Source organism: Hevea brasiliensis, chromosome 5 (genome assembly GCF_030052815.1).
Source record: "Hevea brasiliensis isolate MT/VB/25A 57/8 chromosome 5, ASM3005281v1, whole genome shotgun sequence".
Taxonomy (NCBI): domain Eukaryota; kingdom Viridiplantae; phylum Streptophyta; class Magnoliopsida; order Malpighiales; family Euphorbiaceae; genus Hevea; species Hevea brasiliensis.
In genome coordinates, this window is record NC_079497.1 from 1692848 (window position 1) to 1711210 (window position 18363).

Here is an 18363-nt window from a genome sequence, read left to right on the forward strand (position 1 = left end):
TTCTGCATCAAAACACACCCTAGGCCAACTCTGGAGGCATCACAATACACGGTGTATCCTTCACCACTCACAGGTAGTGTCAACACAGGGGCAGTGGTTAGACACTCCTTAAGCTTCTGGAAACTCACCTCACAGTCATCTGTCCAAATGAATGGAACATTCTTCCTGGTCAACTTAGTTAGGGGAGCTGTTATCCTGGAGAAATCTTGTACAAAACGCCTATAGTAGCCAGCTAAACCCAGAAAACTTCGCACCTCAGTGACTGTTGTAGGCCTAAGCCAATCAGTTACAGCTTCAATTTTCTTGGGATCTACTTGAATACCGTCACTAGAAACCACATGTCCAAAGAATGAGATGCTTTCTAGCCAAAATTCACATTTTGAAAATTTGGCATATAGCTGGTGCTCCCTCAACGTCTGCAACACCATCCTCAAGTGCCACACATGTTCTTCCTCGATGCGAGTATACTGAATGTCATCTATGAATACGATGACAAAGCGGTCCAAAAATGGCTTGAACACCTGTTCATCAAGTCCATGAAGGTCTTTGGTGCATTAGTGAGTCCAAAAGACATCACCAAGAACTCATAATGACCATATCTTGTCCTGAAAGCCGTTTTGGACACGTCCTCATTCCTGATTCTCAATTGATGGTAGCCTGATCGCAGGTCTATCTTGGAAAAGAATCTAGCTCCTTGGAGCTGATCAAACAAATCATCGATCCGAGGAAGTGGATACTTATTCTTCACAGTCACCTTGTTCAGCTGTCTGTAGTCAATACACAACCTCAATGACCCATCTTTCTTTCTTACAAATAGCACAGGAGCGCCCCAGGGTGAAGTGCTCGGGCGTATGAAACCCTTGTCCAAAAGCTCCTGTAGTTGCTCCTTTAACTCTTTCAATTCTGCTGGTGGCATCCTGTAAGGTGGCATGGATATGGGGTTTGTACCCGGCACAACATCAATACAAAACTCTATTTCCCTTCCTGGTGGCAACCCTGGAAGCTCCTCTCGGAAGACATCCATAAATTCTCTGACAACAGGAACATTTCCCATGCTGACACCCTCTACAGATGTATCTCTCACCAATGCCAAATACCCTTGGCATCCACGCCTCAACATTTTTCTGGCACTAATTGCTGACACCAAGTTATATGGAGCTACGCTCCTGTCACCATCAAAGCTAAATTCTTCCACACCAGGTATGTGGAAATACACCTTTTTGTTCCTGCAGTCTAAAGTGGCATAGTGAGTTGACAACCAATCCATCCCCAGGATTACATCAAAGTCCATTACTGGTAGAGGGACCAAGTCTGCTGGGAGGATCTTTCCATCCACTACTACTGGGCTACCCGGAAAAACCATGTCTACATCTATGTTGTCACTAAGTGGGGTAGCTACCGACAAAGGACATTCTAAGGTTGTAGGGTTTCTACCCAACCTCATGGCAAACACAGGGGAGACAAATGAGTGCGTAGCACCCGGATCTATCAAAACACGAGCCTCATAAGAACAGACTGTAAGAATACGCCTGGCGCATTTGAAGCTTGAGCATCCTGGTGGGTCAGGGTGAAAACTCGAGCTTGACCCCTACCCTGAGTGGCAGAACCCTAATACTGACTTCTACCTCCTGATCTACCTCCAAATCCACGTCCCCCTTGTCCTCGGCCCTGTTGGCCACTGAACTGACTGCCTGCCATGTTGGAAGTACCCGGATACAACTGGCGAGGAACATTTGCAACAGAACCCTGTGACCCCATCTGTGGCTCACTGAAAACGGGGCATTCTCTAGCAAAGTGACCCGGTTGGCCACACCTGAAGCATACTCCTGATCCCATCAAACAAGGTCCTGAATGTCCTCTTCCCACACTGTGCACAAGGTGCCAAGGAGGATCTGAACCAAACCTAGGCTGCTGTACCCGATCGTGACCACTTCTTTGGATCCGTACTGCAGTGCAGATCCTCGTGGTCTGTGTCTAAAACCACTTCTCTTGCTCCTACCCTTTCCTCTGTAATTACTCTGGCCACCACTATCCGGAGTACCCATTTGGGGAACACCTGAAGAACCATCTGCTCTGTTTTTCTTTGCTCTTCCGCTGTCATTCACAGCATAGCTAATCTCAATCTGTCTGGCTCGATTAACCACCACATCAAAAGACTGACCAGACATCATGGCCAGGTTTGCATACCTCCTGTCAAGCCCCTTTAGGAACCTCTTCACCTTCATAGTTTCTGTAGCTACTGCTGTAGGGGCATATCTGCTCAATTCCAGAAATTTTGTAGCATATTCATCTACAGACCTGCCATTCTATCTTAGGGCCTCAAAGGCCCACTGCTTCTGATCTCTGAAGCTTTCTGGCACAAATCGATTGATAAAAAGTTCCACAAACTGAGCCCATGTCAAACCCTCCATCCGGGGTAACACGTAGTCATTCATCCATTGTCTAGGCATAGGCCCCATGACATGCTGCATACACTCTATCAGTCTCCTATCACCAATCGTAATTACATTCTGCTGTTTGCAGGAATCCAAAAACCAATATGCATCGTCTGACACATCATAAGTTCCAGGCACCAACTTCTTGAAATTAATTATCTGTTTATAAGATTCCCCTCTTGGTGCGGTGGACTGCTGCTGCTGTGGAGGGTGGAGCATATACTGCGCCATCATATCAATGGTCCTCTGCAATCCAGCTAGAGTAGCTGCCATGGGGTCCATGGGACCCTGTGCCATGAAAGACTGTTCCTAAACTGTGGGCAGCTGCTCTTCTACTTGAGCAGCTCTAGATGAAGAGGATGAGTTATTGCTGATGGCGTATGTTGAGCTTCATGAGACAAACAGAAGTGACGCCTGGTTTGTGGATTCTGGGTGCTTTAACCACATGTGTGGTAACCAGGAAATGTTTTCAAGCTTAGACACCAGTTTCACCCATTCAGTCAAGCTTGGAAACAACGCAAGAATGAAGGTTACTGGAAAAGGAGAAGTAAAGTTGAGTCTGAAAGGGGTCTGCTATACTGTAAGTGATGTATATTGTGTTCCAGAGCTAAGAAACAATCTGCTTAGTGTTGGGCAGCTGCAAGAGAAAGGTGTAGCAGTCTTATTCAAAGATGGAGTGTGCAGTCTCTATCATCCATTGAAGGGAAAGATGGCTGAATCAGTGATGAGTGCAAACCGGATGTTCATTTTGCTTGAAGAATCACCTGCTGCTGCAGAAAATGAGAAGTGTCTACAAGTAGGTAGTTCAGATGAGTCAATTATGTGGCATCACCGTTATGGACATCTTAGTTACATGTCACGACCCAACCTATGGGCCGGACTGGCACTAGGACCTGGGCCAGCCAAAAACCCCCGAGGCCCGTAGTAAGCCTAACTGTTCATTTACCCAATTCTAAGGCCCATTTGGGCCCAATTTCAAGAAAACAAACGGACAGAGTCCGGCCATAAAATGGACTTTCCAACGGGGAGTTTTTGACTCATCCGACCTGTAAACACAATATATAGTCATTTGGGGAGCTCAGCTCACCCTCCACATACTCATCAACATAAAAATAAATGGGAGCTCAGCTCCCTCATCCAATCCATCAAACATGCATAGCATATTAAGTTTACAGGTCCCAAAATAATAATTTAGTTTGCAGACCCAAATCAAATAAACATTTCTAACACATGCGGAAATTCTAAGATTTAACAAGTTTATACAAACAGTAATAATTGACCTGCGAGGGAGAAAGCAGGTTAACCTCAAAAAATATCCTCCTGTGGCCTGTAAAAATTTTTGAACAGGAGTGAGCGTTCGACTCAGAGAGTAAAATATTAATTTTAACCATAATCTCTATAACTATCTAAAACTAATGCACCCTGTAGAGTGAAATGCAACATCCACATCATTTTCACATCATAACATCAAAAAGGTAATTTGGAGCACTCACACACCCTGTAGTATCAATCATAACATATGGGAGCCGATCCCTATCTGACTCTCTTAAATCCAACACGGTGCCGTAATTACTCATTTCGGACTTCCACTTAATAACAAAATCGAGGGTCCCAGCGAATTACTCAAGCCGTGACTACCCCTCGAAGGATCGGGTCCCAGCGAATTACTCAAACCGTGACTACCCCGTCCTATCCATAGTCCACACCACATCACACGCACGCACACTGCTCCAAATTACCACAACAACATCCATGGCACTTTAACAGTTATCAATGCAACATAAATCGTGCCTAGAGTTTAACTACATAAATATATGCATATAGGTGATGCATGGGCATGCTTGAACATATAATAATATCGAAATTACAATTAAAATTAATATTTTACTCACAGACTTGTGATGGTCACCGAGGCGGAGGAAGAAAGGCATCGCTCACCTGACAATTTTATTACAATCATTTAATAAATTTGACTCAATACAAACAAAGAAAAAGACCAATACGTCCTAAGTCGTGCCGAAAATCCGGCAGAGTCTCCCCTATACCTAGGACCTACCCAACCTGCAAAATGGCTCAAAACACACTTCTATATTCACAATCTATATATCCACAGCTCAATCATATCACACAGCCCCTCCTGGGCCCATCAAATCAGTCATCCATCACAATACGCAAAATTTCAATTTAGTCCTTATTATTGATTATTTTTGCAAAAACTGCCCAAACAAGCTCTAAAAATTATAAAACTTTGCCCCGCGGTCCTTAGCAATATTACTAAGCTATTGCAAAAAGAATCGTAATTTTCTAAGCTACCACGAATATTTTACGGATTTTTAATCCTATTTAAGCACTAGAAAATTACGTAAAAACAAGGTTTGGGTTTACCTTTGCCGATTCCGACTTCGGGAACGCACTCGGGACGTCTGACAATGGGGGGGTAGCCAAAACCTCGGTCCAATTCGGAGACTTTTCTGGTAACGGGTCTCTCTGGCCGAAAATTCACAGACCCGGTCAACTGTCGAATTTTCGCGAATTGAGGATACCTACACCAAGCCCATAACACGGGGGTTAGCACATAAATTTTTCAGAATTTTCTAAGCTCATTTAATGCTCGGAAAAACACTGCGAAGTTCCGTGGGACCCACCGAAAAACGGTGTCGGAAAAATTCGAAATTTATATCGTTGCGAAGCTCTCGACGAGTGGAGCGTGCTGGTAGCCTCGGTTTTCTCGTGGGATTCACGGTTTTTGAGAAATCTAGCCCAAAAGTCAAAATGGGCTAAAAACTTCCCGAGCAAAAATTGGACAAACCGCTCAATGGATTTCGGCGTTCTTGGTGTCTATGGAAAGCTCTCACCGAGTAGATGATTTTAGACATAAGACCCGATCCAATTGGTGGCCGGATCGGCCAGATTTTGGCCGGAGAAGCCGAAACGACGCGCGCGCAGGGGAGGGGCGTTCCGGCCGTTTGGGCGGGCGGTGGCCTACCGGGATACCGGGAGGCGCCGGCGAGGTGGGTACGCAGGAGGCGGGAGGGGAGGAGAGAGAAAAGAGAGAGAAAAGGGAGAGGGAACGTCGCGCGCGGGGAAGAAAAAGGGAAGAAGGAAAAGGCCGGTCCGATTCGACCGGTCCTATCCGATCCGGTTCGATTCGACCGGTTCGATTCAGAATACAAAATTTTGAATTTTTTACTCTGCCTCGGGACCGAAAACGAGGTCCAAAAATTCCGAAAAAATTTCAGAAAACTCAGAAAAATACGTAGACTCTAAATATATTTTTAGTTTTGCCACGTGGTCTTTAAATTAATTTTTAAAAATCATTAAAGTTTATATTTTCGAAAAATCGAACCCGATTTTTAAAATCCGAAAAATCCCAAAAAATTTCCTAAAATTTAAATAAAATTAAAATACCACAAATGCTCATAAAATTTAAAATTTTGGGGTGTTACATTACAAAGGACTACGCACGTTGAACAGCAAAGAAATGGTAATTGGTTTGCCTCGAATTACAGAACCAGATTCTACGTGTGAGGCTTGTATGAAGGGCAAACAGCATCGAACTCAAATCCCTAAGAAAAGCAACTGGAGAGCTACTGAGAAATTAGAGCTGATTCATGCTGATCTTTGTGGGCCTATCACACCAGCCTCAAACAGTCACAAGAGGTACCTTTTATGCTTTATAGATGATTTTTCAAGGAAAGCACGTGTTATTTTCTTGTTGAAAAGTCCAAGCCTTCTACCATTTTAAATGCTTTAAAGTACTTGTGGAAAAGGAAACTGGTTTCTGATTAAGTGTTTGAGAATGCAGAGGAGGGGAATTCAACTCAGCAGAGTTCAATGACTACTGTAAGCAACAAGGAGTGAAGTGACAACTGACCACTGCTTATACTCCACAACAAAATGGAGTAGCTGAGCGCAAGAATCGGACAGTAATGAACCTAGTGAGAGCGATGTTGGCGGAAAAGAACATACCCAAAGTTTATTGGCTTGAAGCTGTACAGTGGACATTTCATATCTTGAACAGATCGCCTACCTTGGCTGTTAAAGATATGACTCCAGAAGAAGTGTGGAGCGGTGAAAAGCCTACTGTGGATTATTTCAGAGTTTTTGGGTGCGTTGGATATGTTCACACACCAGATTCAAAGCGAACAAAGCTTGAAGACAAGAGTGTGAGCTGCGTATTCTTTGGATTCAGCAATAAATCCAAAGGATACCGAATGTTTGATCCTATCAACAAGAGAATTGTTCTTAGTCGAGATGTGATTTTTGACGAAAATCAACCATGGGATTGGAGCAAAAAATCAACAAGAAGAACAGGAATTTGAATTGGAGTGGGGTGATAACATCAGTCAAATTGCAAGCGGAGAAGAGAATATTGTTGAACCAGAACCTGATGTTCATCCACCTCTGGAAGTCACTCCAGATGTCGAAAGAAATCTTGCAGCAAGGGAGGGCAGAACCCGACGTCCCCCTGAACGACTAACTGATTTTGTTTCAGGTGAAGGTCTATCTGAAGAAGATGAAGCAAATATGATGGCCTATCTTGTAATTTCAGATCCAACGAGCTATGAAGAAGCAGTGAAGGAGAGAAAATGGAGATTAGCCATGGATGAAGAAATAAGATCCATTGAGAAAAACAACACTTGGTGTCTGATGGAGTTACCAGCCGAAGCAAAGAAGGTCGGTGTGAAATGGATTTATAAAACAAAATTGAATGAGCATGGTGAGGTCGACAAATACAAAGCAAGACTTGTTGTAAAAGGGTACACCCAGCAATACGGAATAGATTATACTGAAGTATTCGCACCAGTGGCTAGAATGGAAACATTTCGAATGATTAAAGCTTTGGCAGCTCAAAAGGATGGAAATTACACGGTTGGATGTTAAATCGGCGTTCTTGCATGGAGAATTGGAAGAAAACGTTTATGTTGAACAGCCAAAAGGTTACGAAAAAAAAGGGTGTGAGCAAATGGTGTACAAATTAAGAAAGGCGCTCTATGGGTTAAAACAGGCACCCAGAGCCTGGTTTAGCCGTATAAAAGCTTATTTTCTGAAAGAAGGCTTCACAAACAGTTCTAACGAACAAACTCTGTTTGTCAAAAGGAGGGGAAAGAAAATTTTGATCGTGAGTATTTATGTGGATGACTTGTTATATACAGGTGATGATGAAGAGCTACTTGCAGAATTTAAATGCTCCATGGAGAAAGAATTCGACATGACAGATTTGGGACTGATGAAGTTTTTCCTTGGCATCGAAATTATCCAAAAAGATGATGGTATATTTATTTGTTAGAGGAAATATGCTGGCGAGGTCCTGCAACGGTTTGGAATGGAAAACCATAATCTTGTGAGCAATCCGATTGTTCATGGGCAACAAATTAGCAGGGATGAAGGAGGAGAAAAAACGGATGCAACCCAGTTTAAACAGATGGTGGGTAGTCTGATGTATCTCACAGCCACTCGACCTGATCTTATGTTTGTTGTAAGTCTCATAAGTCGTTTTATGGCCAATCCCACAAAGCTCCATCTTGCCGTCATAAAACGAGTGCTAAGATATCTAAAGGGCACAATAGATTATGGAGTATTTTACAGGAGGGGTGGAGAAAATTGCTTCGTGGGATTTACAGATAGCGATTATGCCGGTGACATGGTTGATAGCAAAAGTACCTCTGGATATGTGTTTTTATTAAGTGGAGGTGCTGTGGCATGGTCTTCACGCAAGCAACCTATTGTTACCTTGTCAACCATAGAGGCTGAGTTTGTAGCAGCTGCTGCTTGTGCTTGTCAGGCGATATGGATGAGAAGAGTACTAGAAGACATTGGCCAGTCACAAGAAGAGGCTACAATCTTAATGTGTGATAATGTTTCGACAATTAAATTATCGAAACATCCTGTCCTACATGGGCGCTCCAAGCATATAAGAGTAAGATTCCACTTTCTTAGAGATTTAGTCAAAGAAGGCATTGTTGATTTACAATTCTGTGGTACCAAAGATCAGCTAGCAGACTTAATGACTAAACCGCTCAAGTTAGATGCTTTCCAGAAGTTACGGCAAGGACTGGGCATGAGTACTTATTCAGTTTTGAACTAATTCTTTTACAGAAGGAATAAGTTCAAGGGAGGGATTGTTAGTAGTTTGATTCAATCAATAAAGACCTATTCTACATGAGATATTTACTGCTGCTAGAAGTTATGAAAGTTTTTTTTATTTCTATTTCTGCTGTAATCTTTAGCATATTTTACGATGATTCTGTTTTATGTGAAGGCTATATAATGCCTAACTATTGCACTAATAGGGATCACTTTGAAATCCAATTGCTCTGGTTTATTATTTCTCTTGTGAACCTTTACAAATTCTAAACTTTTAATCTTACTGTTTTGAACTTTAATAAATGAAGAAAGTGAAATTGAAAGGGCTACAAGAGGCCTTCTTCACCGCTTATGGTCCTAGCAAAATTAGTGAACCAGCACAAGACAAGTATGGGGAATATGTTGCTTCGATTTATAAACTATCTAACTTTATTTGTAAAATAAAAATCATTTAATTTCAATAGGAATTTAAATTAAATTTGTGATATGATAGTTAAATATTTTTTTAATACCGTTAAAGATCAATGGGTTTGCATTTTTTATCAATTAATCAAATTTTTTTTATTTAATTAAATTAATTTCTTAATAAATTAGTCAATTGATGGTTAAAATTAAAATCAAATATATAAAAAAATTACATGGTAATTGATAAAATTAAAAAATAATTAACTGAAATTAAAAAAAAAAACTCCTTAATGATTTAATTTATTTTAAATTATTTAAGTTTTATGAGAATGAAAGGTTAAGTTGTTAAAATTTCAATAATAATATATATATAATAAAATTTCCCTTAAAAAAATAAAAAAAGCTTTGATTTTTATATCATAAAAAATATGAAAATTATAACCAATCGTATGTTTGGTACGAGTGGTTTGGTATTTTTTTTTTTAAATAATGTCGAGTGTTTCAATCATTGTGAATAGATAAGAGTGAGATTAATCATAATCTATTAGATTAGGAATATTTGTGGAATACCAAAAAAATATGAAATTATCTAATTTAAATATAATTTTGATTTTAAAATTTAATTTTCCATAAAACCTAGCTAAAATTTAATTTAAATTTATAAAAGTTACATTGATCAAAAATTAAAAAAAGGTTTTAAGATTAATGCTAACTTTCAACTATTTTGTGAATAAAATTAGCTAATTAATGGTCGTTAATGGAGAAATAAGAGGGATTTGACAATAAGAGGTAGCTGGATATATTTTATGTACTTTGGCTTTATTTTTTTCATGAAAAATAATTTGTATATAGGGAAAAAAAATTTTCCGAAAAAATGGTTTCTGAAAAAATTTTTCATTAAAATATTTTTCGTTATTTGATTGTAATATTAAATTAATAATATATATTTATTTCATATAAATATAAGTATTTTCACGTTTTAATAAAATTATTAAAATTTAGAAAATTAAAAATAACTTTTTCTTTTGACAAATAGATATCATTTTATTTAAAAATGACTTAATTTTCTTTTTGATTGAGAAAATATTTTTCATTAACTAACCTTTTTACTTCACCACCAAACACTATAAAATGTGGAAACAAATGAAGCCTTATTTTCTTTTTTTTTTTAATAAAAAAAATTTATTTATAAAATAATTGATAGATAAGTAAATTAATTTGAAAATCTTTAATTTTTAATTATAGTGATTTTTATAAAATTAAATTAAAATTATTTATCATAAAAATATTTTGACTGATAAATAAATTAAATGCAGGCACGCTAAATATTAAGTGTATCAATTAAAATGTGTCTCTAATTTTTAAATTAGATGATTATAAGTACTTAAATATAATTTTATCTTTAATTATAAAATAAATTAAAATACGAGAGTTTGTCTCAGTAAAATAATTTGAAATTGAAATTATACTGTTATATAATGTAAATTTTCATTTTGCCCTTTCACGAACGGTCCCACGTGGCGCATGGTCTTTCTGTCTCCTATGCATTTGAACGTCAGTTGTAGAAATGCGTAAGCTGATGGATCACACAATTTCCCTTCGCGTCAAAGTTAGAAAGGTGCAAATAGCTCTCAGTCTGCTCTTCAACTGCCCTAAGCAATTGACTTTACTACTCTTTCTCTAACGTCTGGTCTTAATTTATTATCGTCCTTCTCTGTCTTTCACATGTTTCTTTCTTTCTTTATTTATTTCTTTTTAAGCGAATCTTGATTTGGAATGTTATAATCCACCTTATTTTAAATATTTTTATTTGGATTTTTCATTTTGCTTTCAGTATATTTTCCCCCTTGTAATTCAATATTTGTTTCATCGGTGGAAAATATGGCGACAGATCCTGAGCAGCCCTCTGTCTCTTCTATCGAAAAGGTTCCATCTTTTTTCTTAATTTTCATTTTTTTTTATCAGTTGTTGTCTGTTTGGTTGTTGGGAAAAATGGGGGAGAGGAAGAAAGTAAAATTGGATTTGAGATATCAAAGTTTGCTCTTTTAATGATCATTTCTAATGCACTACTGAGACATTCTATGTTTTTGCAATTTGTAGTGAGAAAAGTGTGCCAAAAGTCACCCCATTACCGTTACTCATTTATTGATTTTCTTATTATCTCAATTTTATATCAAAACTTACCCCAATGATTTCTCCGCAACCAAACATAGGTTGCTTGTTGTTTTGTTTTAGTGTTTTGAAATTGCTTCTATCGTGTTGAGAAGTTGTTGAATACATTAGTTTTTGTTAGGTAGGAAAGTCTTCAGGTGAAATTGGTGGTGCAGAGGAGCCTCTTCTTAATGGGGGCACTAGCTCAGAGAACTACTCAGTTCTTGCTGCAATTCTCCCGTGAGTTGCTACTTTTTATTATATTCTGGCTTTTCTTTGTTAAATTCTGTTGAGGAAAATAGCATATGCTTGCTAGGATACATTGTAAAAAATCTGGCAGTAAAATTAAGGATGGTTGTGTCATTTTATTTGATTCTTTTGGATTAACTTGATTTGTGAATTTGAAGCATTTTGGGTTGAAGTAAGTGAAAGGTTAGTTCTTTGGTTTTCAAAATATTTTAGAATTAATACAAGTGGTATATGCTGAATTTTGCGCATATCAAATGTAGAAATGTAGGAATGCATTTTAACTTTGTTAGTCTATTAAAGTTCTAAGCAATTCTTCATAGTTGAGGTTCACACTACGAGTCATCATTTTAACACTTGATGCATTCACTAGTAAGGATTTTCCTATAACTTTTACAAATAATGTTGCTTCTTGATACTTGGGGCCTTGCAAAAAAATCCTATTCATGCTTAAGAAGGGCCTTGTTGATTGCAGATTTCTATTTCCGGCTTTTGGAGGACTATTATATGGTTATGATATTGGTGCCACATCTTGTGCTACAATATCTATAGAGGTGAGCTTTTGATGAGTTATAAATAGTAGATGGAATCTTAGTTTTTGGTTACCCTTTTTATTTTTCTATTTTAATATTTTGTCTTACGTGTATACAGTATGGTGTATGGCCTCATGGATTAACAAATGTGTCATTTAGAATTTCTTTTTTTTCTATATTAAAAAGAAACAGCAGTGATTCGTTGCCTACAATAAATTTTACTTAATGCTGGACCTGATGAAAAATATTGAGGCAGAAATATAGCGTGCTCCAGCAGAAATGTAACAAAAGCACTAGACTAAAGCTGTTAAAACTTTGATTTAGCTCATGCTTCTAATTTTTTGTATTTTTTTGCAAATTTGTTATATCACCAAAGTATATTCATATGCATGCAAAATCCATGGACCATGTTGGGATTATAAATCCCACATTAGGAAAGTATAAAAATGAAAGGGTAAATATTAGTGTTTAGATTGTAATCTTGACTTGGCTAGTTATTTTGATATGTAAAGTAACCTAATAATTTATATAAGCTCAAATTAAAATGAATTAATATGTAATTTACCTAGCACTCTCTCCAAATTTAACAGATCATTTAAAACTGTGATTGAAATTGTAAATAATTTCTTCCATTTTCTAAACTTGTTAACCCTTTCTCTTCTCCTGCAGTCAGCCACAACAAGTGGAATTTCATGGTACAACTTGAATTCTGTGGAAATTGGGCTCATTGTGAGTTTCTAGTGATAATTTCTTCTTTGAACTGTTCATTCATGAGTCTTGGTTTTATTTCTATCTATTTCTCTACTTCTTTCGCCATTTCTTTGAATTATTGGTTTGTTTGAATGCTCAATAATTTAAAGCCAGATACTTGTTCTGTTTGAAATTAGTGGGTATTGGATTTTTACAGACCAGTGGCTCATTATATGGGGCATTGATTGGCTCTGTCTTGGCCTTTAATATTGCAGATTTTCTAGGTTAGTTATTTTACATTCTGAACTAGCTACAAATTAAAAATTATGCTAATTTCCTTTTCTTAATGAATTTGAAATGATGAATTGAAGGAAGAAGAAGGGAGTTGATTCTGGCTGCTTTGATATATCTTGTTGGAGCACTTGTGACAGCATTAGCACCTGATTTTGTTATCATGGTGATTGGACGTTTTATATTTGGTATTGGAATAGGATTGGTAAAACACTTCTTTCTCTTTTCCGTTACATCGTATGTTGGCCCTGAAATTTATGCATAATTATTCATATATCTGTAGCTTGTATTCACTCACATGTGTATGTTAAGAGCAAGAATAAAGTTCTTACTGCTTATACAAAATAAGATACTTTCAAATCTTTATTTTCATTAACTCAACTAAACTTTTATCCAAAAAATTTGGGGTCGGCTATATGGATTCTCTTTCTCCACTCTAAATGATTTTGGGTTAAATCATCAGAAATGTATCATGCTTCTAGGTCATGTTGTACTACTCTCATCTAAGTCAGTTTAGGTCTACCCCTTCTTTGCTTTCTATCCTCTACCCTAATGTGCTCTACTTGTCTAACTGGAGCCTCCGTACGTCTACGCTTCACATGACCAAACCACCTCAATCTCCCTTCTCTCAACTTATCATTAATTAGTACAACTCCTACCTTTTCTCTAAAGTTTAGATAATTTCCAGATTCATTGTGTTCACTTATTTATCTTTATGCAATACATTTGAAATAAAGTTTCTTTGTGTTTAGGCAATGCATGCTGCGCCAATGTACATTGCTGAGACAGCTCCAAGTAAGATACGTGGTCGACTAATCTCTCTCAAAGAGTTCTTTATAGTCCTTGGGATGGTTGTAAGTTCTTCAATTTTGTTATGAGAACTTTGTGTTAACTTAGTCTTTAAATGCTTGTGCACCTTCAAAATCTACATTATGAAGCCTTTTCCCTATGTTAACTTCTATTGATTTTTGATAATGCTTGCGAAAAGTAAATGCCTAAATGTTGTGCAGGCAGGTTATGGAATTGGAAGCCTTTTGGTTGATACTGTAGCTGGTTGGAGATACATGTATGGAGCTAGTACTCCTTTGGCAGTGATCATGGGAATTGGGATGTGGTGGTTACCACCATCACCTAGATGGATACTATTATCCGCCATACAGGGCAAAGGCAATTTGCAGGAATTAAAAGAAACTGCAGTATGTTGCTTATGCCGACTCAGGGGTGAGGCTATTGGTGACAGTGCACCTGCCCAAGTAGAAGAAATTCTTAGCGAGTTGACTTTTGTTGGTGAAGAAAAAGAAGCTTCACTGGGGGAAATGTTCCGAGGAAAATGCTTGAAAGCCCTCACCATTGGTGCAGGATTAGTTCTTTTCCAACAGGTATCTTTGTTATCAGAAATGATAAGACATAATACTGAATTTGCAACGTTTTGGATTGTAAATGGTCTACTTTCATGACAGATCACAGGGCAACCAAGTGTACTATATTACGCAGCCTCAATCTTTCAAGTATGTAGCTAGTATTAATTATAAATAGGCTACTAGATGATTATCAACGTAATATCATCTTCATGAGTGTTTAGAAGCAGTGCTCTTTCATCCTAATCCAATATGATCTGGTAGAGTGCAGGATTTTCTGCAGCATCTGATGCAACACGTGTTTCAATTCTACTTGGTTTGTTGAAGGTAGGCTCATTTATTTAATTTTTAAACTTATAATAAATGTACGTTATCTGATGTCTGAAAAATTGGTGGGAAGAGTTCTCTTGTTTTTTTTTTTTATCTGATTTTTTATGCTGAAATTGGTTTATTTAAATCAAATATAATCACAAATCCTGAACACTTATTGTTGTTGTTGTTGTTGTTGTTGTTATTTCTTCTTCATTTTGATAACTTATAATCATGTTTAGTTATACATAATTTAAGGTGCTGTATAAGTAATAAATCTAGGATATCCAAATTCCAAACTTACAGGCTTGCTGCTTGTTTGGCGCTATTAGTTCATTCTATGTTTGTGTGTTATGTGTGCATGTACACTTGTGTTCATGTGTTTTGCTTGTAAAAATGCTAAATAAATGCATATAAAAATTTTTGTTTTCAGTTCTTCCATGTTATCGAGTTTTCTCATGTTGGTATGAGAGAGGGAGATTGGGTAGGTCGCTGAGTAGCTGTCTATCTCCTTTGCTTTGAATGAATTTTTTTGATATACTGTGCCTTGCAAATTTCAATTTTCTAATTGTTATTTCAAAATACCCCCAAGTGTTTTTGACTACATTGTTCCTTTTCTTATAATTGATGCATAACCTGTTTTCAATTCGTAAGGCACTAAATGGCTCTTCTCTGGAAATATCTAACATGGACTTTTGCATCTGTAGTTGATCATGACAGGAACAGCTGTTCTTGTTGTTGATAGACTTGGACGGAGACCTTTACTGCTTGGTGGTGTCTCTGGGATGGTAATTGTTCTCTCAATCTTTTTCTCTTCACCACCCACTCAAATAATGTCTATTTCATTGTTTCTTAGCCTGCATGAAGTTAACACTTGTCTGCTTGCTAAAACTGGGAGGTCATTCTGTCTGATAGCATCATACTTTCCACTTGCTTGAATTTGGCTTATTTTATTGAATGAAAAGGAGTGAAGAAGGGATAGGCATCTAATTGTATGAACTAAACTAATCATAAGCAAGTCTTAGAAATTTAGTAACTATGCTGAAAAATATGCTTTATTTTTGCAACAGGTCATCTCTTTATTCCTTCTGGGGTCATATTATCTTTTCCTGGATGATGTACCGTTTGTGGCTGTAGTTGCACTGCTGTTGTATGTTGGATGTTATCAGGTAATCAAGATTTTCTTGCCACTTCTTAACTACATTTTTGTTCCAAAATTTTGTGCTTCAATGTGACTAATGTTTCTTAAGATATCTGTTTGAGTACTTGTGTTGATCGGTCTGATTTAGTATTAGATCTTGAGTTTACTTGTATATGCTGTACTTTGGTATTAGAAAGATACAACTGTCATAATCAAGATGCCATTGTAGGAAGAAATTACTGCACAATCATACAGAGCTTCTAATGAATAACTTTCTTAAGCAGGCCCTTTAAACTTATTAAGAAAGCATCAACATTACTATGTTTGTAGCTCCAGAATTTCCACTGTTAAGAAAAATGACAAATGCACATAATAAACGCATAAGAACAAACTAAAGTGAAGAAACTAAGTTAAATGAAGCTACTTCATTAAATGTTATTTTAAAGTCTGGATGTCAACACTAAATGGCTTAAACAAAAGTCTATCTTTTTCAATCAAAATTCAATAACTCATCAAAGTTCTACTTAGTCTATTTCTTTGTTGTTGTTGGGCTTCTGCAAGAAAACTGGTTGGGATAACAGTGTTATCCACCTCATATTATGTGAATTCTTCAATATTGGAATTATATGTCATGAAAGCTTTCTACGTCAATCGTCAGGGAAAATGTTAGCCATGTCATTAGTCTTTGGTGATTCTGTGATGTACCTGAACCTGAAATAGCAAAACCAAATACTGGTAGACTGGTAGTAGATATTAATGGGATACTCGTGTATGTCAATTATATCATGGCACCAGCTGGATATGGTGAGATAAAGGGAGGAAAATTTACTACCTCTCTTCTTGTTGTGCATTGTGTTTTCAAATATATCTTCTACTTTTGCCATCTGTATTTTTTGGTTATGAAATCAGTTTTGCAGTTATCCTTTGGTCCTATTGGTTGGCTGATGATTTCAGAGGTTTTCCCCTTACGCCTAAGAGGGAGAGGACTTAGTATAGCAGTGCTTGTGAATTTTGGTGCAAATGCAATCGTCACATTTGCATTTTCCCCTTTGAAGGTACTTAATTTGTAGCCTATTTATATACCCAGAAATGTTCCTTCTTTATGTCAGTTTACATATATCATATGTGTAAGCAATTAATCATTAGTAGAAAGTAATGGACTCAAATACTGCACTAGTCCTTTGATCCCAATATGTCATTTCAATGTTCCTTTCTTCGATGTTCAAGATCGCTTCTCCATTTTCATTAAATGATGATGATATATGACATTCCAAAATACTTCCTTTTGGCTGGATTAATTCCATTTTCCCAGTTAAGAATGAGATATTATAAATAATATTGTTAGTGCACTGTGTGCTACAAACAAAGCAATAAATGACTAACTTCAAAAGCTGGAATCGGTGGAAAGACTGTCGATTTGGGATGGTGGAACTAATAATGTTCATGCTTCTTCTAGAACATGTTGAAAAAAAAAAAAATTCATTTTCTCAGCTTGAGTTTAGTCTGGTTATAGAATCTCATATTTTTTCATCCCAATAAGCAATGATATGAGGTTTTCAGTTTTAATTCTTCGTTCATTGTTGAAGTTCTTTCCTATTTTCGACATGAACTCCCGAAGTCATGTAGTTGAGCATTTCAGACAGTTATGTGGTGATGCTCTTATTTGTTTATTATTCCTCCTCCTTTCCTTCTGTCATGTTTTCTGCATATGGTGTTGTCCAAGACTCCTGGATGTTCGAATTTCTTCATTTCCTCTCACTCTAATCACATGGAAGAAAATTATTGGCATTTTTTGTTTTTCTGTTGCATCTTTATTTCTAGTTGAAGTTATACTTCAGCTCATTAAACTGCATATTCTTTATTAAATTCATGTCAAAATGGTAGTAATGGATCGTTCACTTTTGTTTACAGGCATGGTTGGGAGCTGGAATATTATTCTATGCATTCGGAGTAATAGCCGTGTTGTCGCTCGTTTTCATATTCTTCATTGTACCAGAGACCAAGGGGCTTACTCTCGAGGAAATCGAGGCCAAATGCTTGTAGACAAGCTTTGTACACTTAACAAGAGTTCACTTCTATGGATTTTGAATCAAAACAAGTAGGTTCTGTTGTGAGAATTTCACTAATATATGCAGAAGCAGGCATGCTTTTTTTAGTCTATGCAGTGTCACAGTAAATATTTGATGTTTCTTTATTGTCAACAAGATTAGCAACATCATATATGCTCTTCTTTATTAATGTAGATAACCCTACTTTTATATTTATGTTCCTAATTCTATTGTTTTTCATCCTAAAAAATATATGGATGGATTTACGCGGGTGCGAGTGTCTGTTTGACATTGTTATTTGAGCTATTGTTAAAAAAAAATTTCACTTTAAATATATTAGTCCATACTATGAAAATGTATTCCATAATTAAAAAATGACTCACAGAGTCATAAGATCCAAAAGAGGAAGAAGAAAAATCAGCATCTGCTTTTATGAGGATGACTTGAAAAATTAAAATTCCCAAAGAACCAAATATAGCTTCAATTTCATGCAGATGATGTATTCCTCTTCCTATTTCCTTACAAGGAGACCATTTCTCATCGAACGTACGTTAACAAAACAAGAAAGAACTGCTAATATATACAGTAATGAGTACCCAATGAGAGCTAGCTGCAACCACTGGAAATTATGGGTATGCTACACCACCCCAATTCAATCTAAACTACTAT

General features: G+C 36.9%; 1 protein-coding gene across 4 annotated transcripts; it reads left to right on the forward strand.

The window, feature by feature from the left end:
* Nucleotides 1-10506: 10506 nt before the first annotated feature.
* Nucleotides 10507-17910, forward strand: LOC110667671 (D-xylose-proton symporter-like 2). Of its 4 annotated transcripts, none has more exons than XM_021828583.2 (15): nucleotides 10507-10654; nucleotides 10762-10853; nucleotides 11221-11318; nucleotides 11800-11878; nucleotides 12527-12586; nucleotides 12765-12831; nucleotides 12919-13043; nucleotides 13591-13692; nucleotides 13849-14217; nucleotides 14299-14346; nucleotides 14461-14523; nucleotides 15213-15293; nucleotides 15576-15674; nucleotides 16564-16701; nucleotides 17558-17910. In XM_021828583.2, exons 2-15 carry the CDS (start codon nucleotides 10809-10811, stop codon nucleotides 17687-17689), a joined length of 1506 nt encoding a protein of 501 aa, XP_021684275.2. In that variant the 5' UTR covers nucleotides 10507-10654; nucleotides 10762-10808; the 3' UTR covers nucleotides 17690-17910. The 4 variants fall into 4 exon arrangements, with proteins under 4 accessions (XP_021684275.2, XP_021684277.2, XP_021684276.2 ...); XM_021828585.2 differs by having other exon boundaries at nucleotides 10527-10545; XM_021828584.2 differs by having other exon boundaries at nucleotides 10585-10612.
* Nucleotides 17911-18363: the final 453 nt, after the last annotated feature.

What these genes read in the sequence shown, in the direction of transcription:
- LOC110667671 (XM_021828583.2), top strand. Translation starts at nt 10,809, where the DNA reads ATGGCGACAGATCCTGAGCAGCCCTCTGTCTCTTCTATCGAAAAG. An exon ending in GTTCTTGCTGCAATTCTCCC is followed by an intron (nt 11,319 to 11,799) that starts GTGAGTTGCTAC and finishes TGTTGATTGCAG; the next exon opens with ATTTCTATTTCCGGCTTTTG. An exon ending in TTCTACTTGGTTTGTTGAAG is followed by an intron (nt 14,524 to 15,212) that starts GTAGGCTCATTT and finishes TTGCATCTGTAG; the next exon opens with TTGATCATGACAGGAACAGC.